This window comes from Mastigoproctus giganteus, chromosome 1, assembly GCF_048544385.1.
Source record: "Mastigoproctus giganteus isolate SK-2022 chromosome 1, ASM4854438v1, whole genome shotgun sequence".
Classification (NCBI taxonomy): Eukaryota; Metazoa; Arthropoda; class Arachnida; order Uropygi; family Thelyphonidae; genus Mastigoproctus; species Mastigoproctus giganteus.
In genome coordinates this window covers 72,422,283-72,441,456 of record NC_143575.1, presented here as the reverse complement: position 1 = coordinate 72,441,456, position 19,174 = coordinate 72,422,283, and the positions used below count along the sequence as shown (strand labels likewise).

The 19,174-nt window shown below is 37.8% G+C and overlaps 1 protein-coding gene across 1 annotated transcript in view; it reads left to right on the top strand.

The window, feature by feature from the left end:
- CenG1A (Centaurin gamma 1A) overlaps positions 1-19,174 on the top strand; it is a 751,861-nt gene that overhangs the window by 587,265 nt on the left and 145,422 nt on the right. Inside the window, exon 7 of the mRNA XM_090380508.1 lies at positions 15,152-15,402. Coding sequence (XP_090236634.1) covers positions 15,152-15,402 — 251 coding nt within the window. The remainder of the gene's footprint in view (positions 1-15,151; positions 15,403-19,174) is intronic.

Sequence of the window (19,174 nt, the reverse complement as noted above, 5' to 3'; positions counted from 1 at the left end):
TTTTATTCGGTAGTCATCACCTTCTTTGATCTTTTCACATTTCCCTTGTTATTCGTAGCCATATTTTTGTACGGGTTAGAAAGAACTTGTCCACAATAAAGTCACTTTCTTCCATTAACACACTCGAAAAAGTCCGTTTTACACTGCAAAACGGTAGATTTATCACTTTTGGAAGTATATCAATTTATAAATTGATAAATTTGTTCAATTTATAATCATATAAATTAAAAGCAAACAACGAAACCTTCCATGACAAACGCATAACATATACTGAACAAGGATTAGCGAGAAACATCCATGCTCGTGATTTTGTCACCTCTCTCCTCCCACCCACTGAGCGCTGTTTTGACCGGGAAAGATAATTTTAGCCACCCCCATGTTTTTTTATGACGGAAAATGTTCACAGCGCTTTAAAATTCACATTTTTTTAGGTTTCATTTTTATATTAAATCAGCGATCGCGAATACGCGAAACCGCAAATACAGATACCGCGAAAAGCGGGGGTTTACTGTACTTCTAAATCTTTAAATTACTTACCTTAAATAACCTCAAAACAAATAAATTCGAAGTTGATAATAATAAAATGATGAGTTCTGAATGTATTAAATGTAACGAATGGCAATGAGTGTATGAGCTCGCATGTGCAAAGTGGGGACATACAGTGGGCAGTGCAATGGAATCCTAATGATTATTTCTTTCTTTTAAGGTAGGCAATTTTGCAATTGGTAGCAGAATTTTATTATTACAGTGGTACCTTTGATTGCGAGTAATTTGGTCTTCGAGTGTTTTGCAAGACGAGCAAAAATTTTTAATAAATTTTAACTTGATAAACGAGTGAGGTCTTGCAATACGAGTTTACCTATATGCTTTGTCTGCCGAGCGTCACATGATCACAAGCCGCTCGGGATTGTGGGTAATCATCTCGCATGCACGGCCTTAGTCGGCACACCTCATTCGTATAGTCAACATTCATGCTAGCGTTGTGACCACATGTATGTGCATAAAACATTTTTTTATTTTGTGTCCAAATGTAGTGACTGTTCTTTATTAACTGTACCGACGATGGCCCCAATGAAGAAAAGGGTTGAAAAGGAAGGCAGTAAGAAGAAGGAGATGATTACGGTAGAAGTTAAGAAGGAAATCATTGGGAAGCACGAACAAGGTACGCAAGTGGCCGCCATCACAAGATTTTATAAGAAGTCTACATCAACGATTTGCACAGTATTAAAGAAGAACTAAGGGGGGCTAGATGTAGCAAAAGGAGTCACGAGAGTATCAAAGCAACGGCCACGTATTCTGGAAGATGTAAAAAAGTTGCTTTTGGTGTGGATAAATGAGAAGCAACTAGCAGGTGATACTGTGACCGAGAACTTGATCTGTGAGAAGGGAAAGGTCTTGTATGCCGACCTTGTAAATAAACTGCCCGGTACGTCTACAGAAAACAAAGAAGGCTTCAAGGCAAGCAGGGGATGGTTTGATAATTTTAAGAGAAGAAGTGGCATCCATAATGTTGTGAGGCATGGAGAGGCTGCGAGTTCAGACGCTAAGGCAGCTGAGGCATTCATTGCCAGTTCCAGAAGCTCGTGGTTTCCGAATGTTACCTGCCGCAGCAAGTTTTTAATTGCAATGAGACGGGGCTTTTTTGGAAAAAGATGCCAAAGAGGACCTACATTACAGCAGAAGAGAATGCAATGCTCGGTCACAAGCCCACGTAAACCATCTCACCCTCATGCTGTGTGCTAATGCAAGCAGTGATTGCAAGCCCTGCTTGTGTATCATTCTGAGGATCCACGAGCCTTCAAGAAATGCAAGGTGCAGAAGAGCCAGTTAAACGTTATATGGAGGTCCAACAGCAATGGGTCACTCGTATCTTGTTCGTTGAGTGGATCCACGAGGTCTTCGGTCCTGCAGTGAAGAAATACCTTTTAGAAAAAAAATTGATACTCAAATAGTCTTGCTGGTTATGGATAATGCTCCTGCTCATTCTCCAGGCCTTGTGGACGACTTACTGGAAGAATTCGAGTTCATTAAGGTCAATTCCTCCCAACACTACTCCATTACTCCAGCCCATGGATCAGCAGGTCATTTCGAACTTTAAAAAGCTTTACATCAAGGCACTATTTCAGCGATGCTTCGAGGTGACTGAAGGAACTAACCTTACCCTCCGAGAGTTTTGGAAAAATCATTTCCACATCGTAAACTGCCTCAAGATCATCGATAAAGCCTGGGATGAGGTCACCAAGAGAACCCTCAATTCTGCTTGGAGAAAACTGTGGCCTGATTGCATCGAGGGTTTTGCTCATGAACAGGAGCTGCCAGTTGTCAATTAAATTGTGTCCTTGGGGAACCCCATGGGACTGGAGGTGAATAAGGACGACATTCAAGAGCTGGTGGAGGAACATGTCCAGGAGTTTACCACCGACAAACTGATGGATCTGCATCACGAGCAACAGCAAGAGGTTATGGAGGAGATCTCGTCCGAGGAGGAGGAGAAAAAAAAGCAGAGCTCCCTCTCTTCAAATGAGATTAGGGAGGTGTGTTTTTTTTTTTTTTTTTTAATGGTTTTTAGGAGCATTAGCAACTAAGGCCATATTGCTCTGGGATATGCGGTGGTCATTCCCTGACCTTTCCGCATCCTCCGTATTTGGTGGTGACGGGCTCGAACCTCGGTCTAGTCAAGAAGCGTGTGCTACGCACTGCTGCTCCTTCCCACCTGGCTATGGAGGCGTCTAGGGAGGTGTGTAAAATGTGGGAAACAGTGCAAAATTTTGTAGAAAAGCACCACCCGAGTAAGGCTGTGGCAGTATGAGCGATGAATCTGTTTAACAACAGTGCAATGTCATATTTCCGCGAAATCCTCAAAAGGAGGCAAAAGCAAGTGTCATTGGATAGGTTCCTTGTTAAAGTCGCACAAAAAGAAAAAGAGTCAGTAGACAGCAGTGATTCCGTTAGTGACAGTGAAAGTCGTCCTACCCAATAATTAATAAATTCGATTGCTTTTTGTATATTTAATTTAAATATTAAAAATATAAAAGGTATATGTATTTTGTATTAGTCATTTTTATATGAATATTTTTGAGTTTTGGAACGAATCATCTGGGTTTCCATTATTTCTTATGGGGAAATTCGCTTTGATATATGAGTGCTTCGGATTATAAGCACATTTCCAGAACGAATTATGCTCACAAACCAAGGTACCACTGTATTATTATTATTATTTTTATTTATTTATTTATTTTATTTTTTTGGAACAATGGACATGACTGTGCGAATGTGCAAATTGTTAAATAGTTAAAAGTGCAGAAAAAAAAATGCCTTTTCAACTTAGACAACTGTTTGTTTAATGGTTAACATCTTCATGTGGCTCCATCTACGAAGTGAATGTTGAACTATTCTCATTTGTACTACAAAACTGGCCTGTTCTGTAAAATAAAGCTATTCGGAATTTTTAAATTTTAACAACTTTCTGCACACCTAGGAAGAAATACTTCAATTTGAGACCAGTTCCAGCCGCCCGATCCATTAATCCTGACTCTAGTTCGCACTTTCGAAAGAAAATGGCTTCCATATTAAATATATAGATATTTTAATGTTAAGAAATATTAAAGAATGTTTTGAAGAATATAATATAGTACATTAGACTAAACATTCAGTAGATACATATGTACGACCAGTGCTTTTTTTTGTAAAAAAAAAAAAAAAAAAAAAAGGTGCCGGTACTCATTCTTTGCTATCAGGAAAAATTGAAAATTAAAAGGATATGAAAAAATACTCTAAAATTTTTTTTTCCTGATATTGTTACTTTAGTAGTAATGTTTTTGGAATAAGAACAACAAATTTAGTATATTAACACAGTTTATTAAGCATAAATTTATTATTCAAGTACATAAAAGAATAAGTAAAATAAGTAAATAAATCGGTCAACTACTGAGTGCCGGGCACTCAGGATGAAGGGTCCGTAGTGAATGGTTGTTAGTGTAGTATTTCAAATAGAGAACTTTATGGTGACTGAAAAAATTTCTAGTACCCGGATTGGCCCAGAACTGAGCAACTAATGAAACTGTCTGTTTGAGTCTTTCCAGTTGTTGTGAATGACAAGGGTGGGAGACGCGACTCCAACTTCTTTATGGAGAAGTGATTAAAGACTTGGAGGAGAAGCAACTGGCAGGTGAGGGTCGAGCAAGGGTCCACACAGGCACCTCTTTACCTCTGCTGCCTCAATACTGGCTCTCTTAGTACCTCCTTGCTGGGACAACTCCAGCTTTGAAAATTGTTAAAAATACTTCTCGGCGCAAAATTTATAAATGACCTTTATAGAATTAATTAACTCACTATTTAGCAACCTTTTTGGCAGCAAAAGGGGAGTTACTTAGTACAAAGAAGTGTGCTATCAAAGTGCAATAAAATATTGATTTTTTTAATTTTAGCACAAAAGTAAATGATAGATTTCAATCGGAATAGTTTTCCCTTGATAAGCATTGAATAACGCTTAGCTAATGTGATTTTTAAATTTTTAGCTCCATTAGCTAAAAATTTAATACACTTAATTTATTATTTTAATATTTTAATACACTCTAGCGACAGAAATAGAGGGTGGGGGTCACGAAAATTACTCAAATTTTCCTGTTTGGTGCTGCCATTTTTATTTTTAAAAATATTTTAAAATTATATTTTAAACCTACTAGTTGAGCTCTTTCCAACGGTGTGTAATAAACTATAAGTTGTCGACATTTTATGTCCCCCCCCCACATTTTACCTCCATTTTTCAGACAAATTTTTGTCAACAACGATCAATATGGCGTTATGTTGGCCCACATGATGTACAAATCCATGCAAAATTTCAAGTCAGTAGGTTGAATGGTTTCAGAGATAGGATGCTGTGACAGACGGATGGACAGACAGACAACCGAGTAACATTATAAGGGTCCTTCGTTAGACTACAGACCCTAAAAATAATAAGTAAAAATAAATAACAAGTAAAAATAATTTCGTAATAAAGTTTTTGTAGAATATTCCAAATTTTTATTAAGTTTTCATCTGAAACCCTATGCCAACTTCTTTTCTTCCTCTTGGTGTGTCGGTTGCTGAATGACATTTCCGAAGCGGCCATGAATCAACATATTTTGCTGGATTGAAGTGGGTCAGCAGTGGGCCTACAATTTTAAGAAACAGTAGTGAAGAAACTGTTTTTGTCCTCAATGAAGCTCTGGTTGAGCTGGTGATCAGATTCATTTGTGAAAATCCTCGTTGACATTCACTCGATGAAATTGGTATCGTACTCAGAGCATCCATCAAATGCTGCAATTCTTCAGAAACCATCTTTTCAATTAGGCATTCCCGAAATCCGTGAATTATATCCCTTTCGTTTAACTGTGTGGGGGAGGGTTTATTTTCTTTGCTGTATTGCTAATTTACTTTTCCAATATTATAGAGGCGTTAATCAGAACTGTACCGGACTTAAGCTATAAAAGTTCCCCTCCTATCCCCATTGCACTACCTGACTGCAGGATTCTGAGATAGTTCAGAGATTTCTGGCTTGAGGAGGGTTAAGTATTCCCCCTCAGATTTAATGCAGTCTGTTTATAGCAGCAAGCAAGTGTCAGTATCTATGAGTAACTATAAGCAATACATTTGGTAAAAAAAAACAATTTTAATACACTCTAGTGAATAATTACAATGTAGATACATATTTATATACACATTTGACAATTTCATAGAATCTCATACAATTGAATCATACAATTACATCTCAGTTTTTGAAAACTGGATGGTTGCAGATCTTTACTCAGAAGCACTTGTTCCACCTCATCTCAATTGGATTGAGATCTGGTGCTTGGTGTAGTAGCCTCAATTTACTCTCACATTCATGGAACCAGTTCTTTACAGTTCTGGCCTTGGTGCATTATCCTTTTGGAAGAATCCACTTTCATATGGATATACTCAGCAGCACATCACTGCGGCATTCAAATGTTGCTCCACTGGAATCAAGGGACATAGTGTGCATTATAAAAATACTTGGCACACCATCAGCCTATATTGTTGACACCTAGCAGGGTAGGACTTATACTATTATACTATTTTCATCATATTCTAGTTGTGTCATCAGCATGAAACAGCAGGAACTGGGATTTGTCAGACCATGCAGTGTTTTTTAATCCTTCACTGCCTAGTGCTGATTAGCATTAGCATTAGCATTAGTAGAGGCATTTGATGCAAGAAAGCAAGCTTATGCAGCATCAGCCAAAAAAAAAAAAAAAAAAAAAAAGTAACATAAATAAATAAAAATAACCACTTCCACTTCACCCCTCTGTTCGTTCGAAATACCTGTCCAGCTGAGCCTTAAACTTATTTAGGCTATCAACTTCCACGACAAGGGATGGAAGTCTGTTCCACCCACCAACCACCCGCTGGCTAAAGGCAAATTTCCGCACATCTATCCTACATCTGTCTTTCCTCAATTTGAATTTATGCCCTCTCAGGTGATTTTTCTGAGCTAGAGGAAGAATCCCATCAGCATTGAGCATGCTCAAACCATTCAAGGCTTTGTACACCTCTATCAGATCACCCCGCTGGTGCCTAGTTTCCAGACACTGTAATTTGCAAAACTTAAGCCTTTCTTCGTAAGAGAACCCCTTTGTCCCATTCACCAATCTAGTTGCCCTTCTCTGTACTCGTTCCAGCAGCTCTACATCCTTCCTGAAATGAGGCCTCCAGGCCTGTATACAGTACTCTAGGTGTGGCCTGACCATTGCCTTATACAAGGGAATAATCACCTCCTTATCCCTGCTAGAAAAATTCCTATATATCATTGACAATACACCATGAGCTACTCTTGCAGCTCGTCTGCACTGCTCAGAGAACTTCATATCTGCCTGCACCACCACCCCCAGGTCCCTTTCATTCTCTACCACTGTCAGTGTAGTACCACAGAGTTGATACGTTGCTCTGGGGTTGCTGTTTCCCATATGTAGTACTTTACATTTGTCAATGTTAAACTTCATTTGCCACCTCGAAGCCCATCTGCTCAACCTTTCCAAATCCTGTTGCAGCAGCATAGTGTCAGTAGTGTCCTTGACAACCCTGCCAACCTTCGTATCGTCTGCAAACTTGGACATTAAGCCTGATATACCATCATCAATATCATTTATAAATACAGAAAACAATAAAGGCCCCAATACTGAAACCTGAGGGACTCCACTAATAACATTAGTCCACGATGAGCAGTGTCCATTGATTACCACTCTCTGTCTTCTCCCCCTCAACCACCCCTTTATCCATAGCAGCAACTTGCCTCCAATGCCACACTGCTCCAATTTGTGCAGCAGTCTTCCATGTGCAACAGTATCAAAAGCCTTTCTAAGATCCAAGTATATAATATCAAAGTTATTCCCTGCATCCAGTTCTTTTGTGACTGCATCATAGTATCCAATCAAATTGGTCAGGCAAGACTTCCCCTTAACAAAACCATGCTGTGTCCTAGCTATAACTGAAGTCTTGTCTAGATGATCCTGCAGTGCTTCTTTCACCAGTGCCTCCATTAATTTTCCGGGAACAGAAGTTAAACTCACAGGTCTATAATTACTTGTGTCAGCCTTTGATCCCCCTTTGTGAATTGGGGTCACATTTGCACATCTCCAGTCAATAGGTACCTCCCCTGAGTCCAAGGAAGCTCTCATAATTATGGCTAAGGGTTTGCTTACCTCCTTTGCTGCCTCCTTTAATATAACTGGATAGATCCCATCCACCCCAGGTGCCTTTCTTGTGTTTATCTTCAACAATTTCTCCTCCACTTTGCTCTCAGTTATTACAAGATTCTCTAGCTTACTGCTAGAGTTGAATACACCTCTGGCATTCCCCTCGCTGAATAACTCCTCATGTGTGAATGTCGATGCAAAATATTCATTTAGTTTGTTAGCTACCCGAGCAGGGTCATCAACAGTTGACCCATCCATCTCAAGTGGACCAATCTGATTCATCCCCTTCCTTCTAGAGTTTACATAAGTAAAGAACTCTTTGCTGTTTTTCTTCGCATCCCTTGCCAAGGATCTCTCGTAATCTGCCTTCGCCTGCCTAACCTCCTTTGTAACTTGGTTACAGATCAACTTGTATCTATCATAGGCGTCCGTGTCACGTGTTAATTTGTATGTATCCCATGCATTTTTCTTCTCTGCCATATGCCTCATTAGTTCATCTGACAACCATTTAGGCCTAAACCTTGAACAATATTTCTTAGTTGGTATGTAAAGCCTAGTAGCTTCCACGATAAGTTCTTTGAATGCTTCCCATTTTGAATTTGCTGTTGGCAATATCATCAGTTGATCCCACTGTATAGAATTTAAATACTGTCTCAGTCCATTGTAGTCGCCTTTACGAAAGCTGATGTTCTTGAGTTCACTGTAGCCAAACCTTCCCCCCCTTTTGTTATTAACAGAATGAAACCTGGTTCGGTTCTCATCTGTGATATCCCATCAATGACGAGGTGCAACTAGTTATGCATTCTGAAATGCCACTTTGGTTACCACTGTTGTTCTGGGTTGTTTGACTGACTATAGCCATCTGTTTACTTTGTACAAGTCTCGTCAGCCTCCATTTGCTGGCCCCGGGTGCCAAGCGTATTTCGAGGCCAAGCGATATTCTTGTGATATATAGAGAGCTCTTGTAAAGTGATTGAAGTTATTTCCTTTTAAGTTCCTACATTTCTATCAACAGCTTTTCTTTAAAACTAGTTCTATACTTGAAAACCACTAGTTAGAACACAGAAAGGAAACACACCTTTCTTTTTCCTATATTTCTTGTTCTACTAATCAACTAACACTTCAACCGCTTGGCCTCCGAGCGGCACTGCTCCTGCCTCCCCATGGCGGGGCCGGTAATCTGGGAGAAAAGTTATCCCCCAGGGCTAAAAGGAGCAACGATGGATAAAAATGAATATCCACCTCTAGAGCCTTCAAACTCAAGGCTAGATAAACCAAACAATGAAGACCTGAACCAACCAAAAAGGCTCCGAAGAGAAGTGCAGTGCAATGAAATGCCAAACTTTCTGGTGATACACTCTCTCTCAAACCAACCTGTCGGAAAATTATCACCATTCGTCATCCAAAGATTTCTGGAATCGATTGCTGGAACACCAAAAATGGTTAAACGACTGCAATCCGGAGACCTATTAATTGAAACATCAAACTCCAAACATTCCGATTGGCTACTCAAAACAGCGACATTCGGTGGTCTGCCAGTATCTGTTACTCCACACAACACCTTAAATTCCTCGAAAGGCGTTATAACCGAATGGGACCTACTTACAATATCAGAAGAGGAATTAGTTCAAGAACTGAGTAATCAAAAAGTAACCAACGCCAAACACATAATGACTAAAAAAGATGGAAATCTCGTCCCAACTAGGTCAATCATTTTAACCTTCAGTACCCCAGATTTGCTATCCTCAGTAAAAGCTGGCTATTTAAACTGCCGAATTCGGGCTTATATTCCTAATCCCATTCGTTGTCTTAAATGTCAAAAATATGGACATTCCCAACAAGCATGCAGAGGAGAAGCTATTTGTCCTATTTGTGGTTCCAAGGAACATGCACAAGCAGACTGTTCAGCATCAAGTCCCATTTGCCCCAACTGCAAAGAAAGTCGCCCAGCATTTTCAAAATCCTGTGAAATGTGGAAAACAGGGAAAAAAATTCAAAAATATAAAATTGAACACAAAGTCACATACCCTGAGGTACGCAGACAGGTCATGTTGACCATGCCCAGTCGTTCATATGCATCTCACACTCGAAGCTTTATTTCAACAGCAGTACAAACAGATGTATCAATACCCCCTAGCACATCTATGGCTGATTGGGTTAAAAATGCGTTATCTAATTCAGGAAAAGACACACATCAAACTAAAACCAGTGAATCGACCAACACTCCAATCAGCATCCTAACTGATACTCGGACACTCTCGCATGATAAAGAAAAATTAAAAACTACCAAAGATAACAAGAAACCTGAATCATCCACCAACAGTATGGAAGTAGACGTACACTCAGATCTTGAAGAACCCATACTAGAACTTCATGCAAATGACACTATGGACACTGGGCGCCCCAGCTTCCCAAAAAAAGACCGGAAAAAGTGCTCAAACAAAAAACAGTCTGATGAATCATCCTCAACTAAACCTAAACGAACCACAGTATCTTACAATGGAATTGCAGAGGTTTTCGTTGCAACACTGACGATATTAAATACCTAATTAACCGATTTTCTCCAGCTGCCTTCTGTCTGCAGGAAACTTACCTGACCTCACAAATTTCTCCTTCGATAAAGAACTATTGCCTTTATCGAAGAGATCGAAATACCGCTAATGCTGCCCACGGTGCTATAGCAATCCTAGTAAACTCGAAGATCCCAACTAGGCATATCACACTCCAAACTGAAATTGAAGCTGTTGCTGTTCGCATAACTCTCCATAATGCAATAACACTTGTCTCAATCTACCTACCACCAAACCGTACTTACTCTTTAAAAGATCTTGAAGACCTCTTTATACAGATACCTCCACCTCTCTGTATATTAGGGGACTTTAACGGGCACCACCCATTATGGGGGCTCTCCTAAATTGGATAGACGGGGCCGATTAATTGAAAGCTTTTTAGAGGCACTAAATTTCAGTATACTCAATACTGGTGCACCGACACACGTACAGCTCCCAGCAGGACACACTTCAGCAATAGATCTCTCGATTTGTTTACCGGTACTAGTCCCAACCATAGAGTGGTATGTAATAAATGATCCCACGGGCAGTGACCACTTCCCAATAGTATGCAACTTTCTGAAAGCAAAGACTCCTTCAATTCAACCCTGCAGAAAGTGGAAATTTGTCCGAGCAGACTGGGCAAAATTTCAATCATCAATCGACCTTGATGAGGAAAAAATCCGCCTCCAACATTGATGATGTGACAGATTACATCACGTCGCATCTTCTAAATGTGGCTAAAAACACAATACCACTATCAAATCCCCCGGGCCGAAAGCATCATAATTACTGGTGGAATGACAAATGCACCACAGCAAAGAGAGCAAAAAATAAAGCCTGGAATTTGTTTCAGCAATGTCCGAGCACAGTCAATCTCATTAATTACAAGAAATTAAGGGCAAAAGCACGCTTCATACAAAAGCAAGCAAAGAAAGAATCCTGGATCTGTTTTGCCTCCTGTTTTCACAGAAATACTGATTCCAAAATAATATGGAAAAAAATTAGACAGCTGTCTGGTAAGTTTCCTACCATACCTTCTCCAATTCTCTCTTGGAATGGGAAAGATCTCTCTAATCCAGTAGATATAGCTAATGCTTTGGGCAATACTTTTGCCGAAATCTCAGCAGCAACAGCCTATCCTACTTCATTCCAAAGAATTAAAAACACTGAAGAAAAACATGCTATTCATTTTAAAACTGCCCGTCTTCTCCCATATAACAAACCTCTGCAATATTCTGAACTTTTACATGTCATTCAAACCGCCCCCAATGGTGCTGCCGGGCCAGATGGGATTTACTATGTCATGCTACAACATCTTGATGACAAAGCTTTGCGCTGCCTCCTGGTCTTTTACAATCACATATTTTTAGAAAATGTTTTTCCAGCTACTTGGCATCACTCTACAGTTTTGGCTTTCCTGAAACCTGGAAAAGATCCATCCAACCCCAATAGCTATAGACCCATATCTCTCTCAAGCTGCCTCAGCAAAATTCTTGAGAAAATTATCCACAGAAGACTTGTCTGGATTATTGAGTCGGAACAGCTAATGAGCCATAATCAATATGGCTTTCGTCAAAACAGGTCATGCTTAGATCTTATGGTCAAGGCTGAATTTGCCATCCGTAATGCTTTTGTCAAACATGAACATCTAGTAATGGTTTCAATAGACATAGAGAAGGCTTTTGATACTACCTGGTGGTATGGTATACTTAGTGATCTTTACCTTCTCGGACTACGAGGCAACCTTCCTATATTTGTTCAGAACTTCTTACATACTAGATCATTTCAAGTTCGATACCAACATGCCCTTTCCACAACTTTCATCCAGGAAGAAGGTGTTCCACAGGGATCAGTACTGAGTGCCACTCTTTTTGCTCTGAGAATAGATTCTATCACTAAGCAGCTTCCAAATACAGTTGAGACTTACCTTTATGCAGATGACCTTTCCATCTCCTGTCATTCTCAAAATATGAGGTCTATTGAAAGACAGCTTCAGATATCACTTAATAAAATTCAACAATGGGCGAGCCTCAATGGCTATCGGCTCTCGCAGCAGAAAACAGTTGCCATCCACTTCTGTAGACAACGCAAACTTCATCCAGATCCTGAACTTCAAATTTCTAACATCTTTGTCCCAGTCACCAGCAACATCAGATTTCTTGGATTAATCCTTGACAACAAGTTAAATTTCCTAGATCATATTAAAAATGTACGGACCTCATGTCTAAAAAAGTTAAACATACTCAGAGCTTTATCTGCCAAACGTGGGGTGCAGATCGTACCTCGCTTCTTCGTTTATACAGGGCATTAATCAGATCCCGTCTCCATTATGGTGCTCCAATCTATGATTCTGCCAGAAAGAGCGCATTACGCTGGCTTGATCCAATTCAGCACAGTGCTTTGAGAATTGCAATTGGTGCATTCAGAACGTCGCCAGAACATAGTCTCTACATTGATGCTCACGAGCCCCCACTAACTTTACGCAGGAAAACACTGTTACTCAAATATGCTGTCAAGATACAAAGTTGTGCCTCTCATCCCGTTCAGTCATACCTTTTCAACCCACCGTTAGAAATCCTATACAGAAACAAACCTAGTATAGTAAAGCCAGCTGGTCTTCACCTTCTTGAATTGGTGCAAGTTTGGAATATTTCCATCCATTCCGTAAAGCAGGTGGCAACTTATGCTCAGCCACCATGGGCTCCTCCTCCTCTTCCAACCTGTGACACTTACCTCTGTCAATGGAGAAAGAATACTTTGCAAGCATCAAATGTCAACCAAATTCATGCAGTTCACACTCAAAGATATACTGATTTCTCCCCAATTTATACAGATGGCTCTAAATCTAATTCCAATGTTGGAGCAGCTGCAGTGTTTCCGAATACAACTGTATCAGTTTCCCTTCCCTCAGAATTTAGTATATTTTCTGCTGAATTATATGCAATTAAACTAGCTTTAGAAAATCTCTATTCTGACAGTTCCTTAAAATCAGTTATTTACACTGATTCCCTCAGCTCAATCATGTTGTTATGTAATTCCTCAGATAAAGTTCACCCTGTTCTAGATGAAATCAGAAGCTTATTACTGCAAATTAAAGAACGCAACCAACTGATCACTTTTTGCTGGATTCCAGCCCATTCCGGTATTTTAGGCAATGAACTGGCCGATAAAGCTGCAAAAAATCCAACTACTTTTGATTTAACCAATATCCCTGTTCCAGCATCAGATTATGCACTAACCGTTCATGCTGCTTGCCTATCACAATGGACAGCACTCTGGCACTGTCAGACTAATAATAAACTCTTTCAGTTTAAACATGATCCGAAAATTTGGCGCTCCAGTATCCGTACATCGAGACAAGAAGAAGTAGTCCTTTCAAGGGCAAGAATAGGACATACCCATCTGACCCACCTTAATTTACTCACAGGAGATGATCCACCACAATGTACACATTGTTCTAATAATTTGACTGTAAAACATATTCTTATTGGCTGCCCCTATTATAAACAAGCCAGAACTTCATCCTTGATCTCACTGGTTAATCTTCATAAACCAATAACTCTTGAAAATCTCATTGGTGATAAGGCAAATATTTCTGAATTTTTTGACTTTCTCAGGCAAACTGGGCTTTTCAATTATTTCTGATTTCAGATTTTCTTTTGATTTAGGGAAAACTCATGTTTTAATATAATAAGTGAATAGGCACATTATAGCCTTAGCAGCTTATGTGCCACTAAGCCTCCAGAACAACAACAACCTCCATTTGCTCTTCACATTAATAAAATGTTTCCAACCATAGGATTGCTGTTCACTAGATGTTATATGGTTATTGGACCAATCTCTATACACCTGAGACAGAGTCATACTTGAAACTGCAGGGTTGCAGTTTCTGAGATACTCATACTGGGCATCTGGCATTGCCATAGATGCACTAGCAGTCAACGACCTATGTTTGTTTTGTACACTATGCTGTATGTAGCAGGAATCAAGAAATTATTTGCATTGGAAATAGATGACGGAGTTCATAGAAAGAAGAAAACTTTTGAAAACCACTTTAGAAATAATGTTTCAACACAGAAAAACAACAGAATATTTCCTGCTTACTCTGAGACCAAAAGAACAAATAAACTTTGTTAAGAGATCATTATAATTTTAACCACTGTTAACTCCACAGTACTACTTTTATAAAGAGCATCACATTCTGAAATCTATACCTGTCTCTTGATCACATGCGCAACTCCTCTTGGTGGCCAGGGTTCCTAGGAAAGTAAAAAAAGGACAATGACATTATAAGAAGAATGGTTGATCCCCAATTTTTCAATCAGAGCAACCCAGTAACCTATCCTACCCTCTAAAGATCATTTTTGTTGCCACAGTCAGTGCCATGTAAATCTTTTGTCTTACCCATTCTCACTGAATTAGTCACAAGGAGTATCCCTACTTATCTATCCACCTGATTTATATAGCATAGTATGAACCTGTGAATCTGTTACTGAAGAAGCACTTTATTCCATGCATAAGAGAACTGTACCAATAAAGTGGCTGCTCAGTGTATAAAAACCACTTGACTAATGGGTTTGAATCACTGCATTTTTGCATTCATTTATTGACAAAATGCAATTAGCTCTTTTAAAACATTATCGATTTCTCTCCAAGTTTAATATTAGTCACTAGTTTTACGTGGAACTAGTTGTAGTTTCCATGTTAAAATATGATATCAAAATGAAATAATCATTTAAATAAAAATGCTATATGTGTAGTTGTCTTTTCTTGCTTTTTTGTTATCACAATCACAGAAAAACATAATGGCTTCTAATAATTTGTTTTAAGGCTTTGAAAAGTTTATTGTTGATATGTGAAGTATAAATGTGAAACATGTTCATCAGTATATGTTAAATATTTCAGCTTGCCAGAAGATAGTTCAGCAAAAAATTCAAGGCATATCATCCAACAATTCCAGGCCAGGTACTCCCATCAATCATCCTCTCCGTTGTAATTACTACATGCCTGGCTCAGGTCCTGTAAATAACACCAACAATGGATATCATCCCAATAATCCTAGTAATATCCATGCTCCAGTATCTCAAACATCATCACTAGTATCAGCTTCACCCAGTCACATAGCAGGTGGACCACAGGGACAGAATACATTTAAGGTTAGATTTATGTTTAGTGGAAATTAAGTACACAAGATTTTTTTTTGAAGAACAGAGGTAAATTTGCATTTTTTAATGTCGATGTTTGAATGTAATTAACAGGCTTGTGTCGCTGAAGCCGAAGCATATTTATAAGTCAGTAGCTCATATTCATATCTGCTGATGTGCTGTTTTTAATACAGAGCCCAAAAGAAAGACGTGTTTGAGTTTTGATTTTGGGTAGTACTTTTATAAATATTAATACAGTATTTATATAATTAACATACATTTAGGCAACATCAGAAGTTTAGACAGTGTTACTAATTACAGATTAAAGATGAACTTGAAGTTTTTAAACTTATTTTGTGAAAGCTTATTAATAAGTTTGAAGGAAATGGAAGTAAAAGTAAAAAAAAATTATAAAAGAATGATGGAAGTGAAAAACAAAATTAACTCATTACGTCAAGCAGAGATGCATCTCTGGCTACCCTAACTTGTTAACAAAACTTGAAAAATAAAAGAATTTAAAAATAATGATAAAATTATTGCAGATGATAGCTGTATTCTTAGTTTTCAAAACTTGCATCATCGGTCACCCTAAAAGGCTTGACAGAATAGAGTAACACATTCAGAAGGCTCAAATTGGCTTGCATTCAGTCATGTGTTCCTCTCACTATTTATGATTTAGTATTGATTGTAATTTTGTTGAGAAAAGTAGCTCGAAGTTGCTTGCTAGAAGATTATTTGTTTAATTAAGTTTGGCCTGATTCATATTAGAGGAATGGTTTTGTGAAGGTGCATATAAGAATAATTTAGTGCTACTGCAGTTCAAAAACAAACTCAATCTATGATAGTATATGCCGCTTTTTGATTTGTTAGTTGGAGCATACCTTGTGGTGGTGCTGCCTATGTATGAGCATTACAGCCAGCTTAGCAGGTGATTGTGTAAGCAGTGTTGTTTTGGTCATTTATTGATGTGTTATTTCCTTTTTTAACTTCAGATTAGGGCTTTCATAAAACCAAGAAATTTCAAAACCGAGTTTAACCGAAGTTTACTCTTAAAATTGGTTTTAAAACCGATTTTCTCAGACTTAGGGAAAATAATTAAAAGCTTATAACACAGGTATTTATTTTATCTTGGGTAGATTGTACAAATCGTAATCAAATCTTTTAAACAAAATCTATCACCTCTTATAGTAAAAAAAAAATTAAAAAATTAAAATGCTCCAAAAAAGTAACAAGCTTGAGATATACAAAATATCTCAAGCTTGTTACAAAATTACAAAATGTATTCAAATCTGAATAAAAACTATCTTCTTGTATAGTAAACAAAAAAATAAAAATAATGTGAAAAAAAAAACAGCTTGGGGAAATTACTTTTCTATTTATTGCTCAGCTTTTTTCTGAAAATGATCCTTTAAAAAACACAGTATATTCAGCATTTTTCCTGATAGACTTGACCTTATTTTTGTGTTAAAGAAACCAGTGATCGATAACACTCTCTCAGATCGGACACTTATTAGTTTAATGGTCAGCAGTGCTCTATAAACTTTCCCCAGCTTTTCACTTCTACTGCTAGTTGCCTCCAAAATTTTAAATTCTTTGCTGATTTCCAATTCACTCGGATATTTTGAAGGCATTTCAGTTAATCTCTTTATTACACTATGATACTCTCGCATGAGTGTATCTCCAACATCAGAACTAGTTGAGTCTTTGTTTTCTTCTAAAAGAACAGTTCGTTTATTTTCAGTTTCTTCATTCAACGCTAAGACTCCTTCGGAATGTTTTGCAAATAATCTCTGATAAATCTCTTCAGCATGCTTTTTCAAAACTTGCTTACTTGGAAAATCAAAAGTTCTTGAACCTGAATCTTCTTTCCTAAACTTTTTGGGGTTGTCTAGATAGCTCAGCAAAGCCACAGTTTGGAAATTTCTTTGCATTGTGACGCTGCAAAAGGCTTTGGTGAAACTTTAAAGTAAATGGGTTTTCTGCTGTATCAAGCTTAGCAAGCAGAAATTCTATTGAAGAATCTGCTTTAAGTAAGTCTGTATCTTCTGATGTTATAGCCTTCAGAATCATTTCAACTGGTCGCAAAGTTTCACGTAGCAATTCAAGTGTTTTGCAGTCATCGTGAGACACAGCTTCAGTTGACAATACTGCACATAGAGCATTTGGAATGCAATTTTTCAATATCAAAAATCTCTCAATCATATAGAATGTGCTATTCCATCTAGTCTTGCAATCTAATATAAGTTTATATTCTTTCCCATTAAATTTTGCTTTAACAAAATTTTGTAATATGTCATTTTTGGTAGGCGATTTTCGAAAAAGCTTGCAAATTTTTCTGACTTTGTTAATAGTTTGTGCAATATTGGCCATCGGATTGAAGAAATAAATGAGCTCATCGGTAAAGTCGGTTTGATAAAGCATGCCTTGCTGTCTTTCTTCAACTTCTTCATCATCACTACTTCCTTCATTATTTTTATTTTTTTTTCTTCATTGTCTTTGGGAGACTCAGAGACTGTGGCACCATAATTGACTGCTTTTTCATAAAGTACATCTATAACTGACAGATGTATATAATGGGCTATACATTGTTGATGATTAGGCGTAATTTGCTTGCCAAACTTAATCATCATTGCTGCTCCATCGGTGGTGCAGGCAACAATATCCTCATCCAAGTTCAAACAAAATTCTTTCAAGTGTCCATTCACAATTTGCTCAGTTCTTCTGCTATCAAGTGAACCATTAATCTCAATAAGACCTAATGACCAATGATTGTCTTTTGAATGCACATTTATATTCATATACCTTTTATTTTGTATAGACGTATATTCGTCTAGAGTCAATGAATACCGTGCACCCAAAACCAATGAATTTTTGAAATGCTGAATGAGTTCTTTTTTCTTAGTTTTATAATAATTCAGAACCATATTTTTAATTCCATTCACTGAGGCTGGTGGTAATTTATCGTATTTATTTCTCTGAAGGTGAAGGCTTGATTGTATAAACTCACTCTTGGCAATTGAATTAAAAGAAAATCCATCTAAAGCAGCTAATTTTGAAATCTCATCTTCCCTAGATTTTTTAAGGATAAAATTTTCTAATATTCTTACCATTTTTACAGGAGGTTCACTGTTATCTTGTTTAATGTCAATCTGATGCATTTTCTTTAAATGCAACATCATTATTTATCTTCTGACATTTCGAACATTGTGCTTCATCTTTGCTTTTTCGAGCAAAATAATTCCATACATTTGATTTCATTTTAGACATATTAAGAGTAATAAATATTAATTAGTAGAAATTTATATCACCTACAATTTTAAATAAAAATATTGAAGATAACAAAGGCACAATACTATGTGCCTTTGTTGCGGGAGTGACACAATACTATGTGTCACTCCCGCAAGCACTGAATGAAGAGTCTAAACGAGGCAAGTTTCAAATTTTTCACGAAAGAAATTTTTTATTTATTTACTTGCAGTTTTTTTCCCGCAATTAAATCTATTGTATTTTCAAAATTACATAAAAGCTAAATTTGGTGAAGCTGCTTTTATGGAGAACATTTGTCCGCAAATTTAATAGGAATAACTTTCTACGATTGAAATTTGATGCAGTATTCAGCAAATCTGTTTCTACTGGGTAACCATCAATAAGGCGCATTCCATAACTTGCCTGGCGAACAAGATAGATGGAACTGAGAAATGTTGAGCATTTTCTTTTACGCTATTGCTCCGACTCACTCAGTCGTAAATGAGTACACCTGTATCGTGCCATGATACAGATGGGA